This window comes from Cyprinodon tularosa, unplaced genomic scaffold (genome assembly GCF_016077235.1).
Source record: "Cyprinodon tularosa strain WSP-4 unplaced genomic scaffold, ASM1607723v1 ctg440, whole genome shotgun sequence".
NCBI lineage: Eukaryota > Metazoa > Chordata > Actinopteri > Cyprinodontiformes > Cyprinodontidae > Cyprinodon > Cyprinodon tularosa.
Window position 1 is genome coordinate 191,021 of NW_024039164.1, and position 24,590 is coordinate 215,610.

Genomic DNA, 24,590 nt, shown 5'->3' on the forward strand with positions numbered 1-24,590 from the left:
ACGTATTCCCAATTCTAGTATTGCATATTCACAGTAGCGCAGCTTTAAAGGGATAGTTCGGGATTTTTGACATGAATCTGTATGGCATCCCCATCACCAGTGTCATGCAATCACACTGACTTACCCCTGGCAGCGTCCTGTGAGCAGAGTTCTCGTCCAGCTTTGGTCAAGCCGAAAGTAGTCCGGCAGGTTTGCTAGACCCAGCGAAATAAAACGTTTCTCTTCCCAAAACATTATGTGTTCAAAAGAGTGATATTTTTGCATCCCAAAAACATTGTAGTGGAAAAAGTCACACGTCGTTATCAATTGGTCCTATTTTCTCTCTGTTCGTATCAGTGCGCGCCGTCCTTCTGACAGCTAGGGCCTACTAACCTGACAACAGCCAGATGCATGTCTCGCTCCGCCCAGCTAGGAGCTAGGCGGAGGGAGACATGCATCTGGCTGTTGTTGAGCTCGCTGTCTGAATGACGGCGCGCACTGATACGAACAGAGAGAAAATAGGACCAATTGACAACGACGTGTGACTTTTTCCACTACAATGTTTTTGGGATGCAAAAATATCACTCTTTTGAACACATAATGTTTTGGGAAGAGAAACGTTTTATTTCGCTGGGTCTAGCAAACCTGCCGGACTACTTTCGGCTTGACCAAAGCTGGAAGAGAACTCTGCTCACAGGATGCTGCCAGGGGTAAGTCAGTGTGATTGCATGACACTGGTGATGGGGATGCCATACAGATTCATGTCAAAAATCCCGAACTATCCCTTTAAAGCTGCCCGTCTGTTGGAGGAGTCGTTACACAGTTCATGCAGAGTAAGAGGAGCTGTTGTGGCCATAATCTTTCCTGCTGTCTTGATCAATCTCGATTTGACTGTTAAATTACCAAACCAACAGGTGATGTAATACCTTAATGCAAACTCACTGGTTGCGCTGCAAAAAAAGCAGCATCATATCTAAAAAAAAAAAAAAAAAAGAAACACACCAAGCACTGATCCTGCAGAGAAAGTAGAGGCCCTGGTGACTCTGATAAAAAAAAAAATTGCGCTTGTTTTCAAACTTAAATGCGGACTGTCTGAGGACGTTCACCAGCAGGATGTTTTCCCATGTAACTCCAACAGTCCCAGAATCCACCAGCTGCGATATGGAAGCAGGTTTGATCCCAATCTCTACTTTAAAAGCATCTTTCTAACATATATTACAGGTCTGTGTTTGTAGCTGTTGTCCTGGCATGAGGTGAACAGCAGACTCAGGTCATCTACAGCCTCTAATAGGATGTACTCCAATCATCTGTAATTAGCTAACCTGCTATCAGTCACATTGTGTAGTTCATTTTGGAAAGCTTCATGTAGAAAGTGTTCATAAAAGGGAGGGACATTCAGTACAATTGTTCAAACTGATTGGGTAACGGGCTCCCATGTTGAGTTTTTAGCCAATCACAGCTGCAGTAGGAGCTGAGATGCATCACATCCTTGATTTGTTTCACAACTAGAGAAGTTAACTGATAAATCAAACTCCTACCAAATCTGGTCAGGAGGATTTCCTCCTGACCAGATTTGGTACCAGATTTTGGTAAACATCTTTCCATCCACAAAGGTAAACACGGTGTCCTTTTGATCGTTTTTCAAAGAGATAAGACTGTTTTCAAGCTAAAACTGGAGCAGCCATCTTTGTTTTGCTTCAGCCTTCCACTTCTGGTAGATGCGTTGACGTCATACTCGTCTCTGCATTCAATTGGTCATCTTGATTGCAAGGTAAGTTATTAGCTATATCCATTTAAACCAATCAGTACCAGCTTCACTGCCCCTGCTTAAGAAAATTATCTACACAGCATAATGCTGCCACCACCATGCTTTAGGGTGAGGTTAGCATGTCTAATGTGATGTTTTTTTTTCCCCTAAACATATTCTGCATATAAACCAATAATAACTGAATCCATACTAGCAAAATACCATTGTAAAGGGCTCCTCAGATTTCAGACTTTAACTTGCTGCACACTGATGATATATTTGGATTGACTCTAAACACCTTTCTTGTTCAAACCTGGTGTAGATCTTTAATGGCTGTGATGTTAAGGCTAATGGAAAGTTGAACATTTTCATCACCCTAATTAATAATTTCCTGCCTGTTTATGTATATATGTGTTGGGTTTATCAAACTAAATCCCAGTTGAAAGCAATCCATTTTGCTGCTATATACAAAATTTCATGAATTCTTTTGAAAGGTACTGAGAATCTGAAGTGTTACCTTGCCGATTCCGAGCGTTGTGTGCAAAGCACGGACCTCCTTTAACACATGGACTGCTAGTTTGCGTGTGGCGGGTCGGCAGCTGCAGAGCACAACCAGCGCTAAACCCTCCACAACATGAAGCACCCCTAAAGGTGGGGTACGATCCAAGGACAGAGAACGGCTGCTGGTTGAGCCCTTTAAGGTAAAAAAAGGCTAAATTAATGTCAATAAAACTATTTAATAACGTTTTCAATATGGTGCATGAAGATACTAACAAGACTAACTTGTGTATCGTGGTTCTTATTGCTGCTCTGCACTGCCTGCTTCCACTGGATGATGAGCTGCAAAAGCATCTTGACGGCGTTGTCCAACAGTGTGGGGTGAACATCCGTTACCTCTCGGACTATGAAATACGCAAACCCAGAGAGGACGTCCTCCCGCCACTCAGGGAAATCCACCATAAGGGCCTGAAGGGTTGTAAAGGCAAGGCCACGCAGCTCCTCGTCCATGTGGATGGTCAACCTGGAGAAGTTAAACAGATCAGGTATGAACAGGTATTGGATGAGCCTTAAAGCTCTTAGATAAGAGTATCTGATGCATCTGAGGAAGGTTACTGAGGTTGAATTTACTTGGCTAGGAGTTCTATTAGTTCTTGTCTACTCATGCCATCTGGTATGAGTCTTGGGATGGCGGCCACGCATGTCCGGAACAGATCTATCTTTGGTTTTCTCTCCCCCCTGCAGCACAGTTGATGAAATGAAAGTCATTCCCAGCAGCTCAAGCGGGAAACCAACAGTATGCATATATGTTGGGTTTACATACGTGATCATATCCTCAGGCTCTTTATTAGACATCTGAACACTTGTCATGCTCATTGAACGTCCCACCTCCTTGTCCAGGTGTCGCAGGATGTTATCCAAGGCTTTTCTGACTTGTGGATAGTACATTGACATGCCTGGGGGAGAAGAAAAAAAAAAACTCAGCCAACTTAGAACTGTATATATTTATACACACCGGCCCAATGAGAAAATACTGCAATATCAAACCTACCGATCACTTTTGCTTCCTCGTCAGTGAGGGTGGTGTTTAGGAAGATCTTTTTGACCCGCAGCGTGTTCCCAGAAGGCATGATGATCCCAGTGGTAGGCATCGGAGGCTCCCCGTCTTTCTGCTGCAGGCTATCAGCAATCACCAGGAATGCTCGCAAACCAATATTCATCCTCTGATGGAGCAGAAAACACAGTGAGAACAGAAACCAGCTCTAACTAATCTCATAGTTAGATCTGGTGTATTACATACCTCTGGATTGATGGTAAAGGTTTTGTGAGACTTGCCCACACACAGCAGGTCATAGATAAGCTCCTTCATTGCAAAGTCAAGTCTTTCCTGAAAATAACCAATAGGCGAGACAATTAAACCCATTCCTGTCTACGTGGGGTTTATGTTATTCCTTTTAAGAGTTTGGGCTCCAGTTCTGACCTGGGCTATGAACTGGATGATCTTGACGAAGATGTTGAGGGGCGTGTCTCTGGGCACCACACTGCGGGAGCCTTTGGGGAAAAGTGCTGACACGATGCTGAGCAGCCGGCTGAGGAGTAAATACAGGCAGTTAAGCATAAAGCACTGAACGCACAACTTCACTGATTCACTTTACATTTTTAAAACCTCCACCTCAGTCTACTTTATCAGGACTTTATGCAACACAAAAAAGTAAAACTGATGTAAAAATCTGTAAAAAGCATTAGTATAACCAGTTCCTTGACATTTAAGCCTGTCGATTTCTATATGACAAAATGTAAAAGTAAAAGAAAAAAAAGGAATGGTTTTGTTAACCTTTATATTCTAAAAGGATTGTTTAATAAGAACAAGTTCTACAAACAATGCTTGGATGGAAGCTTCTAAATGGTTAAACTGCAGCAGGTTATGCAACTGACCTCTGTGTGACCGTGTTACTCTCACACTTGATTCTGATAATGTAGACCCAGAGCAGCCTGTAGAGCGACTCCAGCGCCACGCGGGACATTTTGGGATCTTTGTTCTATAGATGGGAGAAAATGAAAAAACCAAACATTTTACCGTCAGCAGCTAGATTAGTGTCAACGACTTCATCACTCACCTGGGAGACCAGAGAAGAAAGTAAAGCACCAATGAAACTTATTAACTAGTCCCTCTAGACCAGCAGTACAATAATCTTAACTCTTACTTTTATCTATAAAGTCTTACTTTCATACACTAACTGGAATATAATGAAGGCAGTTTGCGTTAAGTGTAGGGATGTGAATTGAAATCCGTGTGTTCCAATTCCATGGCACCGTTTGGCAGCTCGCTTAACGATTCTCTTAACGATTCCAGGCAGCACCAGAGCCTAGCGCTGGGCAGCACGATTTACGTCATGTTTTTTATGCAAGTTACGCACGCGGCATTCAGTATGCAAGTATGACGTGACCAGGGGTAAGTCTAGAAAAGCAGAACAAAAGTGGCCAAAGCGATTAAAAGTTTGGCTTCATTTTAAGGAAGAGAAAGATGACAACAAGGCGCTTTGCAATCATTGCAAAGTGGCAATAACATCCGCAGGAGGAAATGCATCTAACATGTAGAAACACCTGCGCACACAACATGGCATACATTTTAATGAATGTCATGTTTTTGATGCTCTCGGACAAAAGCTAAGTTTACGACCAGCATGGAAGGCAACTCTGGTAGTAAGTAGCTAGTTTTATATCAATGGCTGTGTTTAATGTGGTTCCTAGTAAACCATCTGCCATTTCTGGAAATAAACCAGTTTCCTATCTTTCTTTGGGGTTATTAAACATGCTAAGAATTTGCTTCGCAGTTCAGGGAGCAATAGAAAGGTGACGCTCGTTTATTTAAATCAGGGGGAGATGAGTTTATTTCGACAAATTGTACAGTAATGCTTTTTCATTAAAAGGATGCCTTCTCCATTAGATTTAGATGACTGTGACGCGACGGGTAGCCTGGCTGGCGAAGAGGCTGGCGGCTCCCGTTCACTGCCTTCTGATTTCGCTGAGGCAGGCGAAGGTAGACGAATGTCACCGTGCGTTTACCAAGTTCAATGTTTCACAGGATCGATAAGAGAATTGATAAGGAATCGTATAGTTTCATAGAATCAATAAGGGAATCAGAATCGTATGAATTCCTGACCCAAGTTAAGTGTTAACTTTATCATTTGGTTCTTTGTGAACTCTAGGTGAAACAGAAACAAGCTTTCAGGTATTTAAACTAAAATCTAGTGATTCATTATAAAAGCAAACCAGTAAGATTCGTCTGATAGCTGATGTGCCACCAGATCAGCACTGAGAAAACTAGATAAACATGAAAATGGATGCCTGATGGTTTAAATTCTCAAGTAACAAGTGATGGATGCGTCCATCTGTAAGTAAATGGGACTGGTTCAAAGGGGTTTACTGATTTATAAATATCATGGCTGTTATTTTAGCACCAGCTGATTCCTATTTCAACCAGAACATCCACTGAAAACAAACCTTTGTTTGTTTAACAGATCTGCTGGATGTGAGTCCTAAAACACATTAATCCTGTCATTTAGAGTGATGCAAGAACTGAATAAATGATAAAAACAAACTGACCTCATGATCAGGTTTTTGGGAATATATCAGGCTAATCAAAGCCATCCCTACCTAACAAAGCCAGCGTAAGTAACGGAGAAGGTCTACTGGCTGCACTCAAACGTAACCCTGACTTAGATGGAGAATCCTTCAAGAACAATCATACATTAAACATTTACTCATCTACCGTTGTCTCTAACTTAGTGCAGACAGAATCTGTAGTTTGCTTTAAAAAAAAAACAATACTTGTGCCAGGACAGAAATAATGAGAGTGGAAGTGCAGCACCAGAACCATTACAGTGCAACATATATGCAGATGTGTTGTCACCCGTTACAGCAGTTCTAACCAAATGTGAGGGAACCATTAGACGCACTAATTTGAAGAAACACAGTGAAACAAGGTGTCTGAGATCAACAGTGTGCATGTTTGATTCTGTATGATAAAAACAAGAAAGTAAGATTTTAGCCTAATCAAAAGATACACAGTTAAAAGTTTTGGAAACCTTATATAATAAAAAGAGCTTCCGATATATATTTTTTTATAGCAATATACCCCAATTATCAACCTCTTTGGAGTATCAGCAGAATATTTACTTTCAACCAAAACAGACATGAAGCTCTGTAAAGGTGCATTCAGACCGAGCACGTTGTCTATGGCGACGGTGGTGGATTTACATGCATCGCTATGCAAACTAGGCGGGGAAGCGGCAAGCAGTGAATCCCACAAGGTGAGGGCGTTCACTCCTCTGGTCTCTCCCAGTGCTTCTAGATAGAGCTGAGGTGTTGCCAAACAGCAGCACCACATGAAGAGAGAGGAGCGGTGATCGCTGACTGTATGGACTGGTTTTAGGAAAAGCTCTTTTCAATTAAATGGAATACAGAGAAAATAATGTTAACAAAGTTAGAGATAAGGAGAAGGGATGCTCTCAAGAGGTCTTTAGGTGGTTATCAAGAAAAGCAGTTTTAATTTAGCCCTAGCAGGACTGTTCATGATTCTCCCTTACCTCCACTACAGAGCCCTGTTTGTCACTGCCCACTGCCCAGGGTGGTGCTTTCTACATGGGTAGATTTACAATTGTCATCCAGACACTCGATTAACCAAAGTGGAACCAAACTTGTTCATAGAGAAAAATGTAGCAGCAGTTAAAGGTATAGAGGAGGATGTTATTTTTCCAGGTGAATCATCTAAATAAGTGGTCCTCCTAATTCTCAATCAATCACGTCCTACATGCTCATACGCATTTTCCCCTACCGGTGGCGGGTCTGACACAGTGGAAAAATTGCAAATCTTCTTTGGAGCTTGCATGTGCGATGCAAACAGCAACTTTTAAAAAGACCTCGCAGAAGGTGAAAGGGCTCATGAATGCTCTTGCACGCTTTTATTAGACATCCCCTCTCCAAGCAGGTACAGGGTTGGGTATGTGGATTTTTTTTTTTTTTTAAGTGGAGAGGGCGGGTCTTTTAAAAAACTAATGAAAACCCTCCACTATATATTTAAGTTTCACCTGAATTTTTATTTAGAAAAGCCGACAGTGAGATCTTGACAGGAAATGTCATGGGGTTGCCGAGGGTAACGGCAAGTCCTAACTGGGAGGTTGATGAGTTACTACATATTAAACAATGATTCTAGCCACTAAATAAGGTAAACATGCCCACTATGATGTAAATTACACTTAATTGATGGTCAATGATGGTTGACCTCTGGAGGACCTAAAAAATAATCTTTAATATCTCTGTTACAAGGGTAGAGCACATTTTATTTTTATAAATGACCATATTAAATGCACAAACCTGCACTAATGAAGCAATAAACTTTCAGTCTATTTGCTGAGTTTTTATTTTTTTTATTGTTTTTTTATTTTTTTTTATATATGTGGGGTTTCAGTTTCATGCAGCTGAAACTCCTCCTAATTTATGATGCGTTCCGAGGTGTAAACACTGTTTGCATCTGAAATGTAGAGCGGTGAACTCCCCACGGTGCTCGGGGAAATAACTGAGGACACCGTGTTTGTTCTGAATGCACCATAAAGCATCCAGGTGCTAACCACCATCACCTGGAAAAGCAAAAACAAACTTTTTTCCTGGTTTAAACACCAAGTAATCCCCACTAACAGAGTTGAATTTTAGTCTTCTCAGATCCTAGAGGATAAAAAAAGGCAACAGAATCCAGAAAAACACTACTAAGAAATTGGTTTCTTAATACAAAAAATGTCACTAGACTTGCAACTTGCTCTTATGTCTTTTTCTCATCTTCTCTGTAGCATATAGGTTTAAAAACCTTCAAAGACAGTTTTTATGGCAAATATCTAATAGATCAATCTCCTCTGTCATGAACGTGTTTTCCTACATTTATTGAACGGTCACCATGTTAGCTATGCAACAGAGGTATTTATACAAATAAAACCACACTAAAATAGCTGCAAGCATCTCTCTGTATCTCTATGAAAGACAAATTATCACTTTCCACCAAACAACACATCAATAACCCCAATTTATATCTATGGCAAGAATTGGCAGCGCTGCATGAAAACAAACCAGTTCAATCAAACATGAGCCTCAGAATGTCTGAGTGCTTCATGATTTAACTTCTCTTCAGACTCTCAGATTCACTATAACTTTAAGAAAGCCAAACTCAGGGCTCCACAGCAGAGAAAGCAGAACTTTACCGGCTGCCCTACATCCTGATTTGGACCGTTACAGGAGGGTGGGGCACCGGGCTACACGCCAACACCGGATAACTCACCTGCAGCGTCTCAATCTGCTTTCTGATGCTGTTGTTAGACGGCATCTGGAGCGAGTCAACGTGAGGAAAAACAAATGACAGGAAACAAAGAATGTGGGGTTCAGGGAGGGACACATGCAAGTTATTAACAAAAAAAACAGAACAAATATGACAAGAAAAGCAACAAAATGAAATATCCTGTTGTGAAAATGAATAATGTCAAATGGAAAAAGCCAGAGTGAACTGTTCAACATGCCCCTTGGGGATCAAGTTGCATGTTAGCGTTATTAAAATGACAGTTCATTTAGGTTAATGTGTAAACATGTCAGTGTAGAGAGAATATATTAGTGTGTCAATGCTACAGAAAACTAAGGTGTGTGCAACAGTTTGGAAATCAGAGAAGGAAACAAAACACACAGGAGTGGCTTTCACAGAAAAAAGGACATGAAACACGACAATAAAATTAATTAGAAGGATTCCTGCCTCTTCTAGCGCACCGACAACCAGCAACGCCCAACTTAGCTTTTGATTTCAACCCATATCCAAAACACTCAAAATGCAAGGTGTCCTATTTTAACCCTGTGGGAACCATCCTTTCTGGATAAAAAAGAGGTTTTAAATAAGTCAGATTCATGCAGTTACTTTTATTTCACATTGCAATCGATATGGAATAGTTATTAATCAGAAATAGTCATGTTAGCCATACAGCCTTTGAAGATTACCCACAGAATTAAAATCATCCAACAGGTGGATAAAATTATTTCCAAAATCATCACAAACATTTAAGACAACTCTGTAGATTGAACTCAACCAAGACACTGATTTTAAATGCAACAAGAGGCTAGATTTACCGCCCAAATTCACTGCAAATTACCCTCACAGATGAATGAACGACAACAGCATTTCAACAGATCACAGAGGCAACCACAAGAAGTAATCAGTGTTTAGAGAAAGAGAGGCTCATTGAGTCCGTCAGTCAGTTAGAGAGCTGGTCGATCAGTCGCTGGGGTCAACGTTCAGGAGCAAGAGGAGGACCAGCTTGATCTGTTTGTAATTGGTTTACAAAGAGTCAATAAAAGACCTGAGGTAAAACAGCACTTGAGATGTGATCGTCGGACTTTGAGGAGCTTTATGATGAAAAGAACCAAGCATCCATCGGCAACCGATTGCTTCAATTCATGCTTTGATATTGCAAATTGGCTAAATTGACTAAAGGGTGTCTTGTTATTTTCTTATATCAAGTGCTATTCTTTTCAGATCTGCTTTATTGATGATTAAAGGGAAAGAACATTATGATATTCGGACAAAAACACAGAGCACACCACTGCAAATCATAACTTACCGTCTGTTTGCTAACATTTCACCATATAGCAATTTACAATGATTGAAGCCCATGCTAAATAAGCTGAGTATATGAGCCTGAATTAGAGCCTATTGGTGTTATTATACCTTCAAACAATGAATATACTCAGACCAAGTTCTAAAAACTCTACTAATCTTTAATGGTGAAATGAATTTGGTGTAAATTTGTGGATGGCAGTACCTTCAGGTGTGAGAGGCAGTTCTGGAGGAAGATGTGCCAGTTGTTGAGGAAGAACTGCTTCTGACTCACACAGAGCAAGCAAGTCACCAAGGGATAAAGAGCCTGGGGTGGAAAATAAAACACACTCCACATTAGACAATGACTTATTTATTAGGGCTTGAAATTTCACAGGGAACATGTGGAGCTCCTCCTTATTACCAAAGAGTGCTTCTTTCTGGAGCTAAGGTCAAACGTCGTCTGGTAAAGCATCTCCACAAACGTTTTTAGGCACGGCACGTTGACTTCATTCTTCACCGCCTGACAAGGAGTGAAACATTCGACTTTCGTGTCAACAGAACCACATCACGTTTGGCCGAATGTTTAGGGGATTACTTACAGCGGCGACAGGAATGAGGATTTCAACGAAAAGACCAGCTAGAGCATGCTTTATGTCTTTATCCTTGACTTCAAGGAAATACTGGGCACACTCCTAAAAAAAGAAGGAAAACTGAAAACTGAAACCATCCTTGTTTGATCAAACAATGCACTCATTGATGGCGATGAGGCAGGAAATGGTCTGATTTTCAACCTGAACCCAAAAGGTATTGTGCTTTTCATTAAAAGTAAATGCAAAACAAACAGGAGAAACCCAGGTTGCAACTCATCATAGTGGGAGAGGAAATTGAGAAAAGGGTGTGCTGCAGAATTTCCCTCAGTGAACTGGGCCGTCAAGCTGCAGAAATGGTGCTTGAGAAAAAAAGGAGTTCAGGTGGGTTTACGTAGTTTGTTGGGCAGTTATCGATGCACATGGATGTCCATTCTCATCGTCTGATGGCCCCTTTTTCATTTGTTTTGCCTTTTTGTTTCACTTGATGGATTCTTTTGTTTATTCTTAAATTCACCCAGACATTTTATCCTGTTTGAGGTGTGCAACGCAGGAGCTTGGTGCTGAGACCGCTGCTGCTTCTGGCGGGAACCATTTGGTGATCCACACAGCTTAGATAACTGCATCCGCACCGTATCACGGCTGATGTGAGGGTACACATTGATTTTAATCATGGAAAACAGGAAACTGAACATATTACACCTGATTGGCTCAGCTATCCCGATGAAGAGTCCACCTCTGTCACCCATGGGACATGAAAATATTAGAAACCCTGTGAAGTCTAGCAGAGAGGTAGGGGTCTCCTAAATATACAACTGAAGACTATTTTACTAAAATCAATCACTAAGATGGTTACATCTTCAAATAATCTAGCATGTAGGAAAGATATCAGTAGGTCCTTTATAGTAGGAATTGGCTAAAACTGGTACCAGCAGGTCAGAACTTATTTTAAAAAATTTGGGGCAAATGTGGCTCTGATCCCTCCAACTGGATTGGCCAAGAAAGTAAAATGGGTACGGGTTTGTTAATGGTCTTTAGGGGGTTCTGACAGTTTGTTAACTCACTGGTCAGAGTGATTTTGGTCCCATGCCTCATTGAACTATGCTAGATATGCTAGAAATAACACCCAACATGTTGGATTAACCAATTAGGGAATATTTAGCAATGAAAAAAAAGCCAGAGAAAGAAAATAAAGTTTGTCCATTTATAATTCTTGGCAACTTCTAAGAAAGAATTCAGAAAGAAAAAATGCTGTGCTTTAAAAAAAAAAAAAAAAAGAGTAGCATAAAGAGCATAACAAAACATGAAGTACTGTGTCAAGAGATTTATTCACCACAATTAATCCAGAAGAAATCTAAAATCTTACCTGCATGAATTGAAAAGAAGCCTCAAAATCCTCCACAGGATACATTTTGACCCGGAAGAACTTCATGCCCATGATGAGACTGATAATGCTCTGCACTACGTATGGACTCTGCTCTTTCTGCCGAAGCTCCTTCAGTTCTGTGATGAATTTTTTCCTCACTGCCTGAAACCTGAAAGAACACAAGAGACACTTATCTACGCACACTAATCCCCCTATAAAAAAGGATTCACTAAGAGAAGAAAAAACTGTATGTGGCTGAGCACATGCTTAAAGGTTATACTTCAGCATACTCACTTGGACTGTGTGAGAACTCCTATGACCTCAGCATACAAGTCTGCAATGATGTGCACATTCCCAGTGTTGGGGCCGCTGTATCTGTAACATAAAAGAAAACACAAATCCACATCTTCAAATCTTGGGTTTGTTATTATGGTTTTATGGTATCCCGTGAGGAATTATGGTAACTTACCCCTCTTTGTGTTTAAAGTGCTTGAACGCCAGGTTTAGAACTTCATGTACTAAAACATCCGGCACTGGATGAAGAGGAATCTGAGGAGCAAACATGGCATCATTAGTCTCATTAGAAGCATTGATAGTCCGTCTTCTTTCTCTTGGCAACCCCTTTTCACCCCCACCCCACCCGCTCCTGCATTAGCAAAGCCAAGGACAACACAGCTCGGGTCTCGGAGGACTGGCCTTCTCCTCAGAATGGAGCTTTGATTTCAACAATCTACTTTAGAAACACTCTCAGCTGGAAGCTGGTATGTCGCCAGCGACTGCATTTATTCTCTGTGTTCCCATGCAGGAGAAGTCACTGTGGCAATGCGGAGCTACCAAGCATAAAGACACCAAATAAAAAAAAAAGATCTTGGTTTACAAATCACCTAAGTGTCAGATCAGTAAAGTGTTGGTAAACTAGTTCAACAAACAACCACAGTAGCAACAAAGAAGCAGCATTTCTTCACAGTGAGATGTATGTCTGGATGGTCGACTCAGAGCAAACAGAAAACTGGTTCTATGTAACTAATGACAGGTGAAATAACACTTAGAGCAAAAACCCCTAGTCGTATTAAGGGGGGTTGATTTTTTCTAGCATCAGTAATGATCAAAAACACATTAATAAGATAATTTAATGCAGGTTTTCTAGTCGTTTGCAGCCCAAACTGTTCATAAGTAGTAAATATTGTTTAACTAAAACAGTGAATCACTCACCTGTTTGAGAACTTCCACTGAAACTAAGCAAAAAATAAAATCTATGGCTAAGTCCCGTCGTTCTAGAAGATAATCTTTGTCCCGGTGCTGTTCATCTCTGCAAAACAGCCAAATAATATTCAGGTTTGAAGCAAAGTACTTTTAGGTAGACAAATAATTTACATTATAATTTTTCTTGCGCAAAAAAAGAAAAGGCAATGACCGAAAAAAAGAAAAACGCTCATCTCACCCTTTTGATTTTGTACTGGCTCGAGGTCGGTACTCGTAAGGCTCATCTTCAGTGCCGCTCTGCCGCCGATACCAGTCGAATAGTGTGCGCAGGAGGGAGGGTAAACAGTGTTCTGCTATTGAGCTCATAGAGCTTATTAACTAAAATCATAAAACATAAAAAAAAAAGGAAAATAATCAGATACCTTTTCGTTTAAGGTAAAACTTCAGAAAATGTTGGTAACCAGGGAAATATCCAATAACTGCCTTAAACGCTTATGGAGATCTTTAAAGACTAAACACAAAACAGAAGATTTGTGCGCTGGTAATGATGCCAATATGAACTCTTAGTGAAAAATGAAAAAATGTAGAAAATCTACTACGAATATGCTTCAACCGAGCATTGAGTTTACTGAATGTTTATAAGGAAACAACAATAGATTAATGATAGATACACAAGGGGGAAGAAAAACCAGTATGTCTGTTAGGGATGGGACGATTTATGAAACCCGTCCAAACCGTTCGGTTCGACTGTCTCGGTTCGATTCGCATGTGTTTCATTCGGTTCATGCGCTGCTCCTTTTTCTCATAGGCGAAGGGTTTACACTCCAGAGCAGAAGGTGGCGGTACTGCGACCAAAGCCAACCACCAGTATTAAACAAGAAGAAGAAGAAGCGAAGCAGCTTAGCCGGGTGTAGCAGGGGAAAAAAAATCAGTTGTTTTGGAGAATTGTGTGGGTATGGCGAGTAGAACAGGAGTTGGAAGACGCGCCAGCAGCACTTTATAGCTCTGCTGTATGGGACCTCTTTGCATTTAGAGTGAACTACGATGACGGAGGAAAGAAAGTTGTGGATAAAAGTGCAACAGTGTGCAAGTATTGTGAAACACGTTTTGTTTATGCTAACAGCAATATGACCAACATGTCATGCTAACCCCGAAATCCCTCATACTCCGTCAGCAACCCCCGCTCCGCCCGCTGCGCTCCAGACCCTGCTGCTCAAAGCAAACCCTACAGCCCCCACTGTGGCTCCCGTCCGCTCCGCTCTGAGTCCCTTGCAGATGGTAGAGAGCATGCGCCAGATGATTAAATTCAAAGCAGCAAAACATACGGAAATGATCCAGGGTTTCCGCGGATCTTTCAAAATAATTACAATCCATTATTTTTGGGGGGATTTTTTCATTAATTTCATAAATTTTTATGGGATTTCGGTGTAAGAATCAACATATACTGAATCGAACCGAACCGAAAACCGTGACCAGAAACCGTGAATCGAACCGAACCGTGGATTTTGTGAACCGTTCCACCCCTAATGTCTGTTAAGATTAGTTGCAGAATCTTGCAAAGGTTTCACTGCTTGAAAGACAATAACAATAGTATCTCTGTGTGGCATTAAGCTAAACTCAATGAATCGACCTTAATACATGATCCCAACAGTAAGGCACAGTAGTGGTGGCCCATTGCTGAGGGGATTTATTTCTCGGGACTTAATTAGCATTGCAACTAACTAGGTTTTCAATTAATTGATTTAAAATCCGATAGGAAAAATTTCCTTAAATAAGACTTTTCATGAAATTAAACCAGGTGAAACTAAAACGTTTCCACATTAGGAATTCTGGATAGAGAATAAAGACAGACAGTACGTTTTATTTTTATTTTTCTTATATTAAATGCAAAATATTTTACATATTGTTTTTAAAATTTTGGTATAATTACTGCTCGAGGTGGGTTTTTCTGTCAGCTACAAGCATGTTTTAGAGTCTCTAATCTCCAGTTAACGATTAACCGATTACTAAATTAGTTCATAATTATTTCAATAATCGATTAATCACAATGAATCCTATTAATTGTTTTCGCCCTAAACTCAAAAACGATGTTAATCTGGTAAAGCAGGCGTAAGAAGCTGCTAAAGACTTTTCGCCTTTCAGTAGAGCAATGATCATAAGCCTGTGGCAAAACATTCAAACTGATGTTCAATAAATAAGAATGGTCCAATATTTTAGTCCCCATGTGTGCAAAGCATTTTGAATGATATCCCAGAAAATAGCGGTTTGAAAATCCAGTTTGACTAGTGTCTAGTTTCTATGCTTGTTTTTATTTATTTTTTTGATCTTTCAAACTACTGTACCGTGGACATCATCTCGCATTTGCAGTTGCATGTTGAGAAGATGTAAAAACTGGGTGCCATTACTTTGATCGACATGTAAAACATCTTTTTAGCCAAAGTATAATTCCAGAGAGAGAGCGGTCAGGGTGGTTACAGTGTTGAGGCATATTTTGGGTGAGTTTACAGTGCAGAGAGAGCAGTTAGTGATGAATGATCGGCAGAAGAGTTATGCAATTCCTCGCTCTGCCCTTATGGTGCCGGCCAAATACACTCCAGCACCCCGTGCAGATTTACTGCTGAGGATGACACAGCGATTCTAAACCCTCACTTTGGCGCTCTATATGCCCCGTCTCTCTCTCTCTCACTCTCTCACAATGGGGACAGCTGGATCTATACCATATCCTCGCTGGCTTTGTGTTTTGCTGAACAAAGCATTCAGCGGCGGCCCAGCCTATTGTACAGAGATCTGCAGCAGCTGCAGATGAGGCACAGACAGCCCATTGAGTGGGGGGGGATTGATCGGAGACCAAACTACTGCATACACATACAGAGGTGAGGGAGCAGTTGTTGAGGAAGGAAAATGACATTTATTATCTGGCAGTTCTTTATGACAGTCATTATGGGACCAACTTTAATGGGAGGGGTTTTGAACAGTAAGTAGAGGTTTTTACAAGTTTCTTTCTCTGATTTGACACAAGTTATGAATAAAATCATCAGGGAGAATTTTTCATATTTATTGCATCTAGAAAACTAAGAAGAACCATTTATGTGGGTATACACAGCCTTTACTAGGAGGTTCCAAAGTGAGCTGAGGTTCATATCAGCTTCCTCTGATCGTCCTTGAGGACCAGCTTTAGTTCATTCCATTGACTGGACATGATAAGATAAAGGCACACACCTGTTTATATAAGGCCCCATAGTTCACACTGGATGTCAGAGAGCAAACACTAAGCATAAGGTCAGATGGTTTAACAGTAGACCTTTTAGACACGATTGTTTTCAGTCCCAAAACTGGGAAGGATACAGAAAAATGTCTGCTGCTTTGAAGGTCCCAATGAGCACAGTGGCCTTCATCATTAAAGCTTGGAACCACCAGGTTCCTTCCTAGAGCTGGTTGGCCTTCTAAACTGAGCCACTGGTGAAGAAGGGACTTAAACAGCTAAGGAGAGTAAACACCCCATTGTAACTCGGTCAGAGTGTCTCTACAGAGAGAGCAGAACCTCCATAAAGGACAACTATGTGTGCAGCAGTGGACCAACCTGGCCATCCCTTCATAATAAGAAACATGGTAGCCAAAAGAAACCTGAAGGATTCTCAGACCACGAGAAAACAACTTCTCTTGTCAGGATAGAGAAAAGATGTGTTTCCATCAACGTTTACAGAATCACATTTTGAATTATCCCGTTAGAAGCGCTTGATGGAAACAGCAAAATTTGAATCAACTTAATAAATTTGGCAAAACAGTTGTTTTGCTCAGTTGAGGTAGTTTTTGACCTCTTTTTTTTTGTTAAAGGTCTCAAAAGGGAATGAAAAGATTTTTTGGTTAGGTCCTGACATAGTTAATGTTTACCTCACTGACTGATCAACTGTTTCCACTCCTCAATGCAAGCAATAGAATCGTACTTTTCTCCGGACGTCTCTGGATGGCATGTACCATGGCTAACACCAACATGACAAAGTAAGTTTAGATTGCCTGATGGACTCACAGTCATTATAAACCTCAGTCTGTTAATGATCCATGCTAGTTTGCTACCTCTACTATTATGACGGCATTATGCTTTTCCATTGCCTGGTAATTCGCTCCAATCAAAGTAAACTAATTTGCATTTTAAAAGTTTGCCAAAAATCCACATTATTTGGATGGAAACATGGCAGCAGCTTGAGCACTTTGTTGTGGACAAACCCCTTTCCTACTGGACGAAAAAAACCTGTTGAAACCTGTAAACAATCAGCTTTTATTGGCAGTGGGAATGGCTCACTGACCCGACTTTGAAGCGACCCAGGTTAAAATCGTCCTCAAACGGCTCAGCTCTGATTGGTATACAGTGGGACATACGTAGCCCCACTAATTTACATGATACCATTGAGCGCAACGAACATACGTCACAGCATCGCGCCAGTTGTGTTTGATCTAACACCTCAAAACAACTAGGGGTGTAAATCAAACCAATATGGTGATTCAATTCAGTATTAATTTCTTGACCCAACGATTTGATTATTTTCGATACTCCAGAATCCGCCATGTCTGTCGTGCCTACTGTTTACGTGAGTGTGTGTGTGTATGCAAGTGGAAAGAGCGTAGTGGCTAAAGGAGGCGAGGTTGGAGGGTAAAATAGGTTTAGCGGCACCGCAGCATGGAAGTCAGAATTATGTTCAGGAGCAAATGGATAAAAATAGACTGGAGGAAGAAAAAAAAAAAAAAAAAACATGAATCGATACACGGGTGTGTCGATGCATCGGATCATTGGCTGTTGGATCGATACAAAACGATTCTTATTTACACCCCTAAAAACAACTGCTCTGGAACTGGTCTGCAGTTAACTCGGTTCGGTTGTGTCTATCAGTTCAGTTCAGTTTGCTTTCCATTTACACACGATAAGTTATCTCAGTTACTGAGCTCGGACCGGTCTCGGCACTGTATTTCAAGGGTAGTGTAAATGGGGTATATATTTATAAGGAACCAGGCCAGCCCCATACCTACAATGAAGCACGGTGGTGGGAATGTTCCAGCTCTAGTCAGATTGGAGGTTTTCTATCAATATTCTATCTATTAAATACATAAAAATAATGAATTCTCATTGTTTAATTACTAATTAAAATTAACTAGATTTCAGAGAGGCAGGTTAGAGACCTGTAGCAGTGAGTTGGACTAATAGACCAAACTTCATTTTCTGGAAAGTATACGCTGAAACAACTAAGTAGTTCCTCAAGGAGAGTTTGTTGTGTTAAGTACTTTGGTTAATTAAGTTAAGACAAAATTCACAGCTACACTGACCTGATCAAATTGTGCATCTTCCCCCCTCTGTAGAGATCGGGACAGTGGTTTCTCCTGTAAAAAACACAAAGAAAAAAACAAAAAAACAAGCATGTTACTTATGTGGCTTTGAAAAGTACTCTAATTTTTTACAGCAAATCCATCAACAAAAAAGAATAACATAAGCCTCTGTTGTCAGCATGGTAAAGGATGCTTCTTTTTATAATCTAGTGCATCAGGCACATATATAACTGATGTCTTTGGGAGCTCACCAGCGGCTCGGCCATCACCATCTCGATCTTCTTCTCGGCGAGCACTGCAAACTCAGCGAACAGACTCTTGATGACAAACTCCCCTGGCTTGAGCTCGGGGTCGATGGTGATGCTCGACATGGCGGCGATGCTGTGTTTCTCCCACGAGAGGGGAGTCACAGAGGAAGGGGCACGGTGTCTAAGCACGCTGCTGCTGCTGACAGGTGTAGAAGCTGCAGGGAAGCCAGAGAAGGTCAGAGTTTAAGGGGGTAGGTATCCAAGGAGCAAAAAAAAAAAAACACCAATTTAACTTTTTTTATTTTTGCACCATGAAACTAATGAAACAAAAATTCCATTAGTCTTAGAAATGCATACATGATTTTCTTTTTTGTTTTGACTTAAAAGATAAGTTTAGACATTCACAGTTTGATTTAAGTTGTCCTTATATTAACCTTTTGTCCAAATTACATTGTTCAATTAAAACAAAGTTTGTGTGAAGGGTCCTGTTCAGTAAACCTAAAAACAAAACCCATCTGACTCGAGATCAAGAATTTCAAATGTTTTTTCCAAAAAATGAAAGTTTGGTTCAGACTGGAACACCTCTGAGTGCTTCTAAACGAGCCAAATATAATAAAAACCAATGAGACACTTTAAAAGTAACAAAAATGGCATAATTTTGTAAATTTTAAATAACTGAAATGATCTGAGAAACAATCAAAACAATTACCATTAAATCTACATTGTAACTTACTGCCAACACAGGCTTTAATAAAAATAGGAACCATTTTAAGGATATATTTCATAACTTAGCTTTCCAAATTTCTTATAATATTTTGATAAAAGATTTAAAAACCTTCTTTTGTCTGATAAAAAATAAGACCTACAGCCACCAAAAGATCAGTCAATTTACCACCAACAGAAGATAATTAACAAACAAGAAAAAAACATGAATAAAGTATTTATGACCAGCTGACAACAGACAGGTGGCAACCATCACAGAAAATATAGATTCTAAAGGCTACAAACTAAAGCATGGATGCTAATGTAATAAACCTTAATGTCCCAAAAAGGTACGACTAAATCATCATAATGATTCAGAAAAGCTGTTATTTCACAGCAACATTGAGTCACAAAGGTTTTTTTGTTTTTAAGCTGCTTTGTAGAGCCTATAGGTCATTTATGGGGGGTGGAGAAGGAAAGATGTTGTCTGGCCAAGAAGTTTATTTTAGCTTGATGAGCTGTTTCAAAGCTTAGGTCATCGTACTTCTGCTGATATATGATTACTTAAAAAAAAAAAAAGGATGTTGGTTTCCAATCTTTCCTTTGCATTACATCATTACTTCTGCTTAGAACAGTTTGCTTCTTTGATTATTAGTATTTTTCTCTTTTTTTTTTTAATAACACTTCTCCAAATTTACCCTTTAGTTTTCTTAAATGCAAAATAAAAAGCTCTGATACGGTTCAAATGGTCATATTTTAGAAATACTCTTTAGAAACACATCTCTTTTTCGGTTTGACAAAAAGTCTAAATATTTTGGTCAGAAACTAGTTAAATACATAGAAGTGCTAAGCTAAATTATCCTGGGTAAAAAAGGGAAAAGAAATGCTTCAATAGCAGTACTTTGATTAGCTTCCTGAAACAAATGAAGGTGGAGTCAACGCCTTTGCATACTGTTCACATTATTTGTTCTTCGTATTCAAATATTACATGTAAATGTTTGGAGTTTCAGTTTGGGTGCCTTGAGCTGTCTGGGAAACCTATGTGGCCGACTCCTTTTTATATTCTTAAAAGATCAGCACAACGATCGACTCCTTTCCAACTTGATGACAGTCAATGAAATGACCTCGTAAATCTGGTATCATGTAGCCAAAAACATAAGTGAGGACTAGCTTTGCTGTCAATTACAGCTCAAAACAATACTACCTTTATTTGGCACAGCTACTGTCCATTACATTAAATTTGTCGTCTACATTTAAATCAATGAGCAGCTTGAAGTGTCTGGAGAGCAATCTGGGATGAAGGATCTTACTCAGAGACATGGAATAGCAGTTGGTGTTTAAACTGGGGACGTTATTCCAGACAGCAAACAGCCTGCTCTGCTCTGTAACCACTAAGTTACCACTCCCAATAAATCCTGGTTGGTAGATTTATACTTAAAGTCCGTAAAGTCAATTTCATTTTGATGATCAAGTAGTTCCATCAATGTTACTTGTGAGCATTTTACATTCCAACACATATGGTCAGAGAGGAACTAGAGGTGTGAGCAGCCATTTGTTCAGGATGAGAAAAATGTTAAATGTTTTACTACAAAGTTGGTATGTATGAACTTTATAAACTTTTAACTATCTATAACGAAATATACTGGATATGGAAACAGTCTGCACCTGCCTTTTGAAAATATATTCTACATATTCCTAATTAGTATTTTTAAAGAAAAATCTGAATTGACTCAAACTAGCATTGGTAAGTCTAAGTTGATTAAAATATGTAGGTCATATGTGTGGATCTCACTCCGTTCACATATCTGACTAAAGAAAAGGAAAAAAATAAAAGTTATTGGTACTTTTACAGTGAAACATTTTAAGGCCAGTCATTCCCCCAAAATCCTATCTTATTTTTCCTTTCTTATACACTCCAACTATGACCAAACAAATCAACGGCTCTAGCTATAGGGTCAGACAGCAACATTTCCTTCTATTCAACTGGCACATTGTGGTGTTCTTGAGAATTTCTGCTTGAATACGGCACAACTTCCAGTCTGGTTTTCAATGGCCCAACTCCTGCCAAGCAGACAGCCAATAGTAAAGTGACCCATTACCTCTTTCCCTCCCGGGAAATGCCTTTTTCTCCGTCTTCCTGATTACTATAGAAACACTTCAGTGTTTTAAACTGAACAAAGAAGAAGAAAGTATACCGAATTGTTCATTAGCCAACAAAAATGATGCCAACAGTATAAAGATCTGGTTACTACAATCGCTTCCCATTGTTCACCATATCTACTTATTATCCTGTGAGGATCAAGTTCTTTGACCTCTCCACTGCTTCTAATGGAATCTAACTGGATTTCTGAACCAAAAGGGAAAGTGTTTAGGACTTGGCCCCCATCTGTCCCAGGGGATGCTTAACTACCTTGCTATCTGCCCACAGTATGCAAGGACAGAGGCCTGCATCTCAGACAGGCTGGTCTGCAGTACAGGGGCCCTGCAGGGAGCTGTCCAGGCACTGCCCCTACCCTGTAGCGTTCTCAATCAGATCCTCAAGTCGCCACCTTGAGATTCCTAGATGACTCAGCAATATTGGACCTCATCAAAGAATAGGACAACTTGAAGAGACATGCTGGTGATATGTTACGTAAGGCCGTCCTACGTGCTCGTCCCGTTAGCTTTTTTTTTTTGCCCACGCGCACTTTTAGTCATAAATTGGTGGGGAGCTACAATTTCAGACAGTCACTGAAGGTCACCTTTCTCACCGGGGTTCTTTGAAAATGGCAGAGGATCGTAAGAGAAAAAGTGATTTGCTGTCTCAGCGGCCCACTGTCAGAGGCTAATAACAAAGATGGCGCAGGCACCGCACGGTGGAGGAGGAGATATGTGACCAATGGCGCGAAAACCAGTGATCATCTGTCTGCACGGTCAGCGAAATGAGTTTGCTATTAAGTCCACTATATAGTACCTGCTTTATGTAGTGATTGATGGATTTAGGGGTTAGGGCGGATGTTCGGGCACAGTAAACGTGTATTAGCTATGAGAACAGCAACTGTTAAAAACCTCCACAATACCTTTAAAAGCACCTAGGTGGTCACCTGAACAATAAACTGGTCTGGTGTAACAACACTGATGTCCTTAAGTCTGCCTGCTGAGGAGATTGTGATCTTTTAAACCTCTTCCCACTGAAATTAGCGGGTTAATCCAGGTTCTTTCAAACAACGGTCGACCCGCTAACATTCCGCATTTGGCTACCTACCCACTGGCCACAAAAAAGCCGGGCCTGAACGCCTGCTGGCTGTGCTGGCCTCTGTCGCCCCACTGCTTCGTGTCTGGTGATGCCATCACACCAGGTTAGCATTGAGGATTTCATCAATGCAACAGAAATCAAGAAAGCAAACAATAGAGAGCAGGATGAAAGGGAGCCAGGCTGTAGTCACTGGTCTTTATCGTTTTATTCTTTTGCCCCTCTGAATCCCATTAACCAGTGCCCGGCCATTTTTATCGAATGCACATAGAGTTGTTTTGACTTGTTAGATCATACATGACTGGTGCAATGTGTTGACATCCGTATCTTGAAAATGAGCGGGTCGACCCGGGTCTGATGTCGGCACTGTATGCCAATCAGACCCAAGCTGTTCAAGACTGTTTCAAGGACCAGTTTGACCCTGATCGACACGGATCAGTAAGCTGTTCCCACTTCCCCGGTTTTAAATAGATTTTTTAGCGAGAGGGAAAGGGGTATTAGAATGCAGGAGACACTCCTTTAGACCTTCATTATCTCTGTGGTAGTATTAACCATCTGTCTTCTATGCTTATCTACAGCTGAAAGAAGGAGGCTTAAATGAGCTCATCAGGAAGGGCGACGCTGTACTAGGATGTGCCCTGGACACGGTGCAGCTGGCGGGTGATGTACGATCTTTGGTAAAACTTGCATCCCTGCTGGACAATGACTCCCTCTCAATGCATGAAGCTGTTGCAATACTAGAGAGCTGCTTCAGCGACACACCACTGCACTCTAGGTGGACAAGGGAGCGTCGTCATAGATCCTTCTTTCCATCAGCTCTTAGATTTTAACTATCACTGCTCTGAACAAGCTCAACAAGTTTATTTATTTTATTTATTTATGTGTTTATTTGAACAGGGACAGTGCACATTAATAAACATTTCTGTAAATGAGCCAGTGTTAGCTAAGTAGCTAATTTTCAACTGTAGTCCCTGGGCAAGGTTTAAAATGCCAACATAATAAAAACAACAACATTAAAAATTAGTGCAAACAATAAAATACATAGTTAGTAATCTACATAAAAGTTGGACATTGATCTGTAAAAAACAAAGACGTTATTAAAAATATAAGATTTAAAAAGCATTGATAAAAGTGCATCAGACAGGCAGACAGAAGTTATTGATTATGATTACAGGTTTGATTCTCCTGTAACCATGCTTTTAACATGTTTTTGAAAGTTCTGTATGTGTCTGCATTGCGTATATGAGTTGGAATGGTGTTCCAGGACTGAGCTGCTCGCACTGAGAAGGCTGACTGACCAAATGAGCTTTTTCTCAGTGGGACTGTAAGGTTATTTGAAGAGACAGATCTGGTGAGAAGTTATTTACCTGCCAGGTATTAAAAGTTTTGTGCCGTTTTTTTTTATACACAACATGCATTTTTGTTAGTCTTTACATTAGCCAACTGAGTTTCACTTTTCAGATAGTTTGAATATGCCATTTTTTAGAACTACATTATTTTCTGCTTTATGGTAAAGCTCTTCGTTTTCTTGCTGATGATAATATCTCTACATTTCCACACTATGCGGAAATAAGGAATTGTTTTATCATAAATTTTCCCATCTTCCAAAAATGTATGCTATACGTTCTGACAAAAAAAAAAAAAAAAACATTTTAAATTCCACTTATTTCCAGCTAAAACTTCCAGATATTTTAGTTTTGAATCACATTAGATATATAAAAAAAAAAAAAAAGCAAATAATAAAACAGCAGATTTTGAAAGATGGCTTGTATTTCAGCAGCATAGTCAAGGATTGTTTCAGGCATCTAGACAAACTTGGATCAGTAAAAATTACAAAAAATTACAAAAATACAGATCCTTTTGAACAGTTTGTAATATTTTCACATATTGATTTTAAAAATGTTATTCTAAAAATCAATGCTTTTTGTGGAATTTAAGCCAAACACACAAAGAAAGTTGGATTAAGAACCCAATATTAAAAACAAAGATAGGTCAAAAAAACTTTTTTATATAGATTAAAATAATCTAAAAGCCAAAAATGGTTAATGTGGCAAACAGAGAAGGCCATTATCTAAATATAAATCA

The 24,590-nt window shown here is 40.0% G+C and overlaps 1 protein-coding gene across 13 annotated transcripts in view; it reads right to left on the reverse strand.

The window, feature by feature from the left end:
* fryl (furry homolog, like) overlaps positions 1-24,590 on the reverse strand; it is a 109,253-nt gene that overhangs the window by 42,267 nt on the left and 42,396 nt on the right. For 7 of the 13 annotated variants that reach the window (XM_038300126.1, XM_038300125.1, XM_038300119.1 and 4 more), the window contains 19 exons: positions 18,575-18,786; positions 18,324-18,377; positions 13,246-13,385; positions 13,017-13,113; positions 12,274-12,353; positions 12,099-12,179; positions 11,805-11,973; positions 10,451-10,543; positions 10,273-10,371; positions 10,075-10,176; positions 8,553-8,597; positions 4,160-4,263; positions 3,705-3,813; positions 3,525-3,611; positions 3,276-3,447; positions 3,048-3,180; positions 2,855-2,962; positions 2,510-2,747; positions 2,244-2,438 (listed from right to left, as the gene is read on the reverse strand). In XM_038300126.1, the coding sequence (XP_038156054.1) occupies positions 2,244-2,438; positions 2,510-2,747; positions 2,855-2,962; positions 3,048-3,180; positions 3,276-3,447; positions 3,525-3,611; positions 3,705-3,813; positions 4,160-4,263; positions 8,553-8,597; positions 10,075-10,176; positions 10,273-10,371; positions 10,451-10,543; positions 11,805-11,973; positions 12,099-12,179; positions 12,274-12,353; positions 13,017-13,113; positions 13,246-13,385; positions 18,324-18,377; positions 18,575-18,694 (2,226 nt within the window). In that variant the 5' untranslated portion in view covers positions 18,695-18,786. Of the gene's footprint in view, positions 1-2,243; positions 2,439-2,500; positions 2,748-2,854; positions 2,963-3,047; positions 3,181-3,275; positions 3,448-3,524; positions 3,612-3,704; positions 3,814-4,159; positions 4,264-8,552; positions 8,598-10,074; positions 10,177-10,272; positions 10,372-10,450; positions 10,544-11,804; positions 11,974-12,098; positions 12,180-12,273; positions 12,354-13,016; positions 13,114-13,245; positions 13,386-18,323; positions 18,378-18,574; positions 18,787-24,590 lie in introns of those variants that run through there. The other 6 variants (XM_038300121.1, XM_038300124.1, XM_038300117.1 and 3 more) reach the window with 5 other exon arrangements.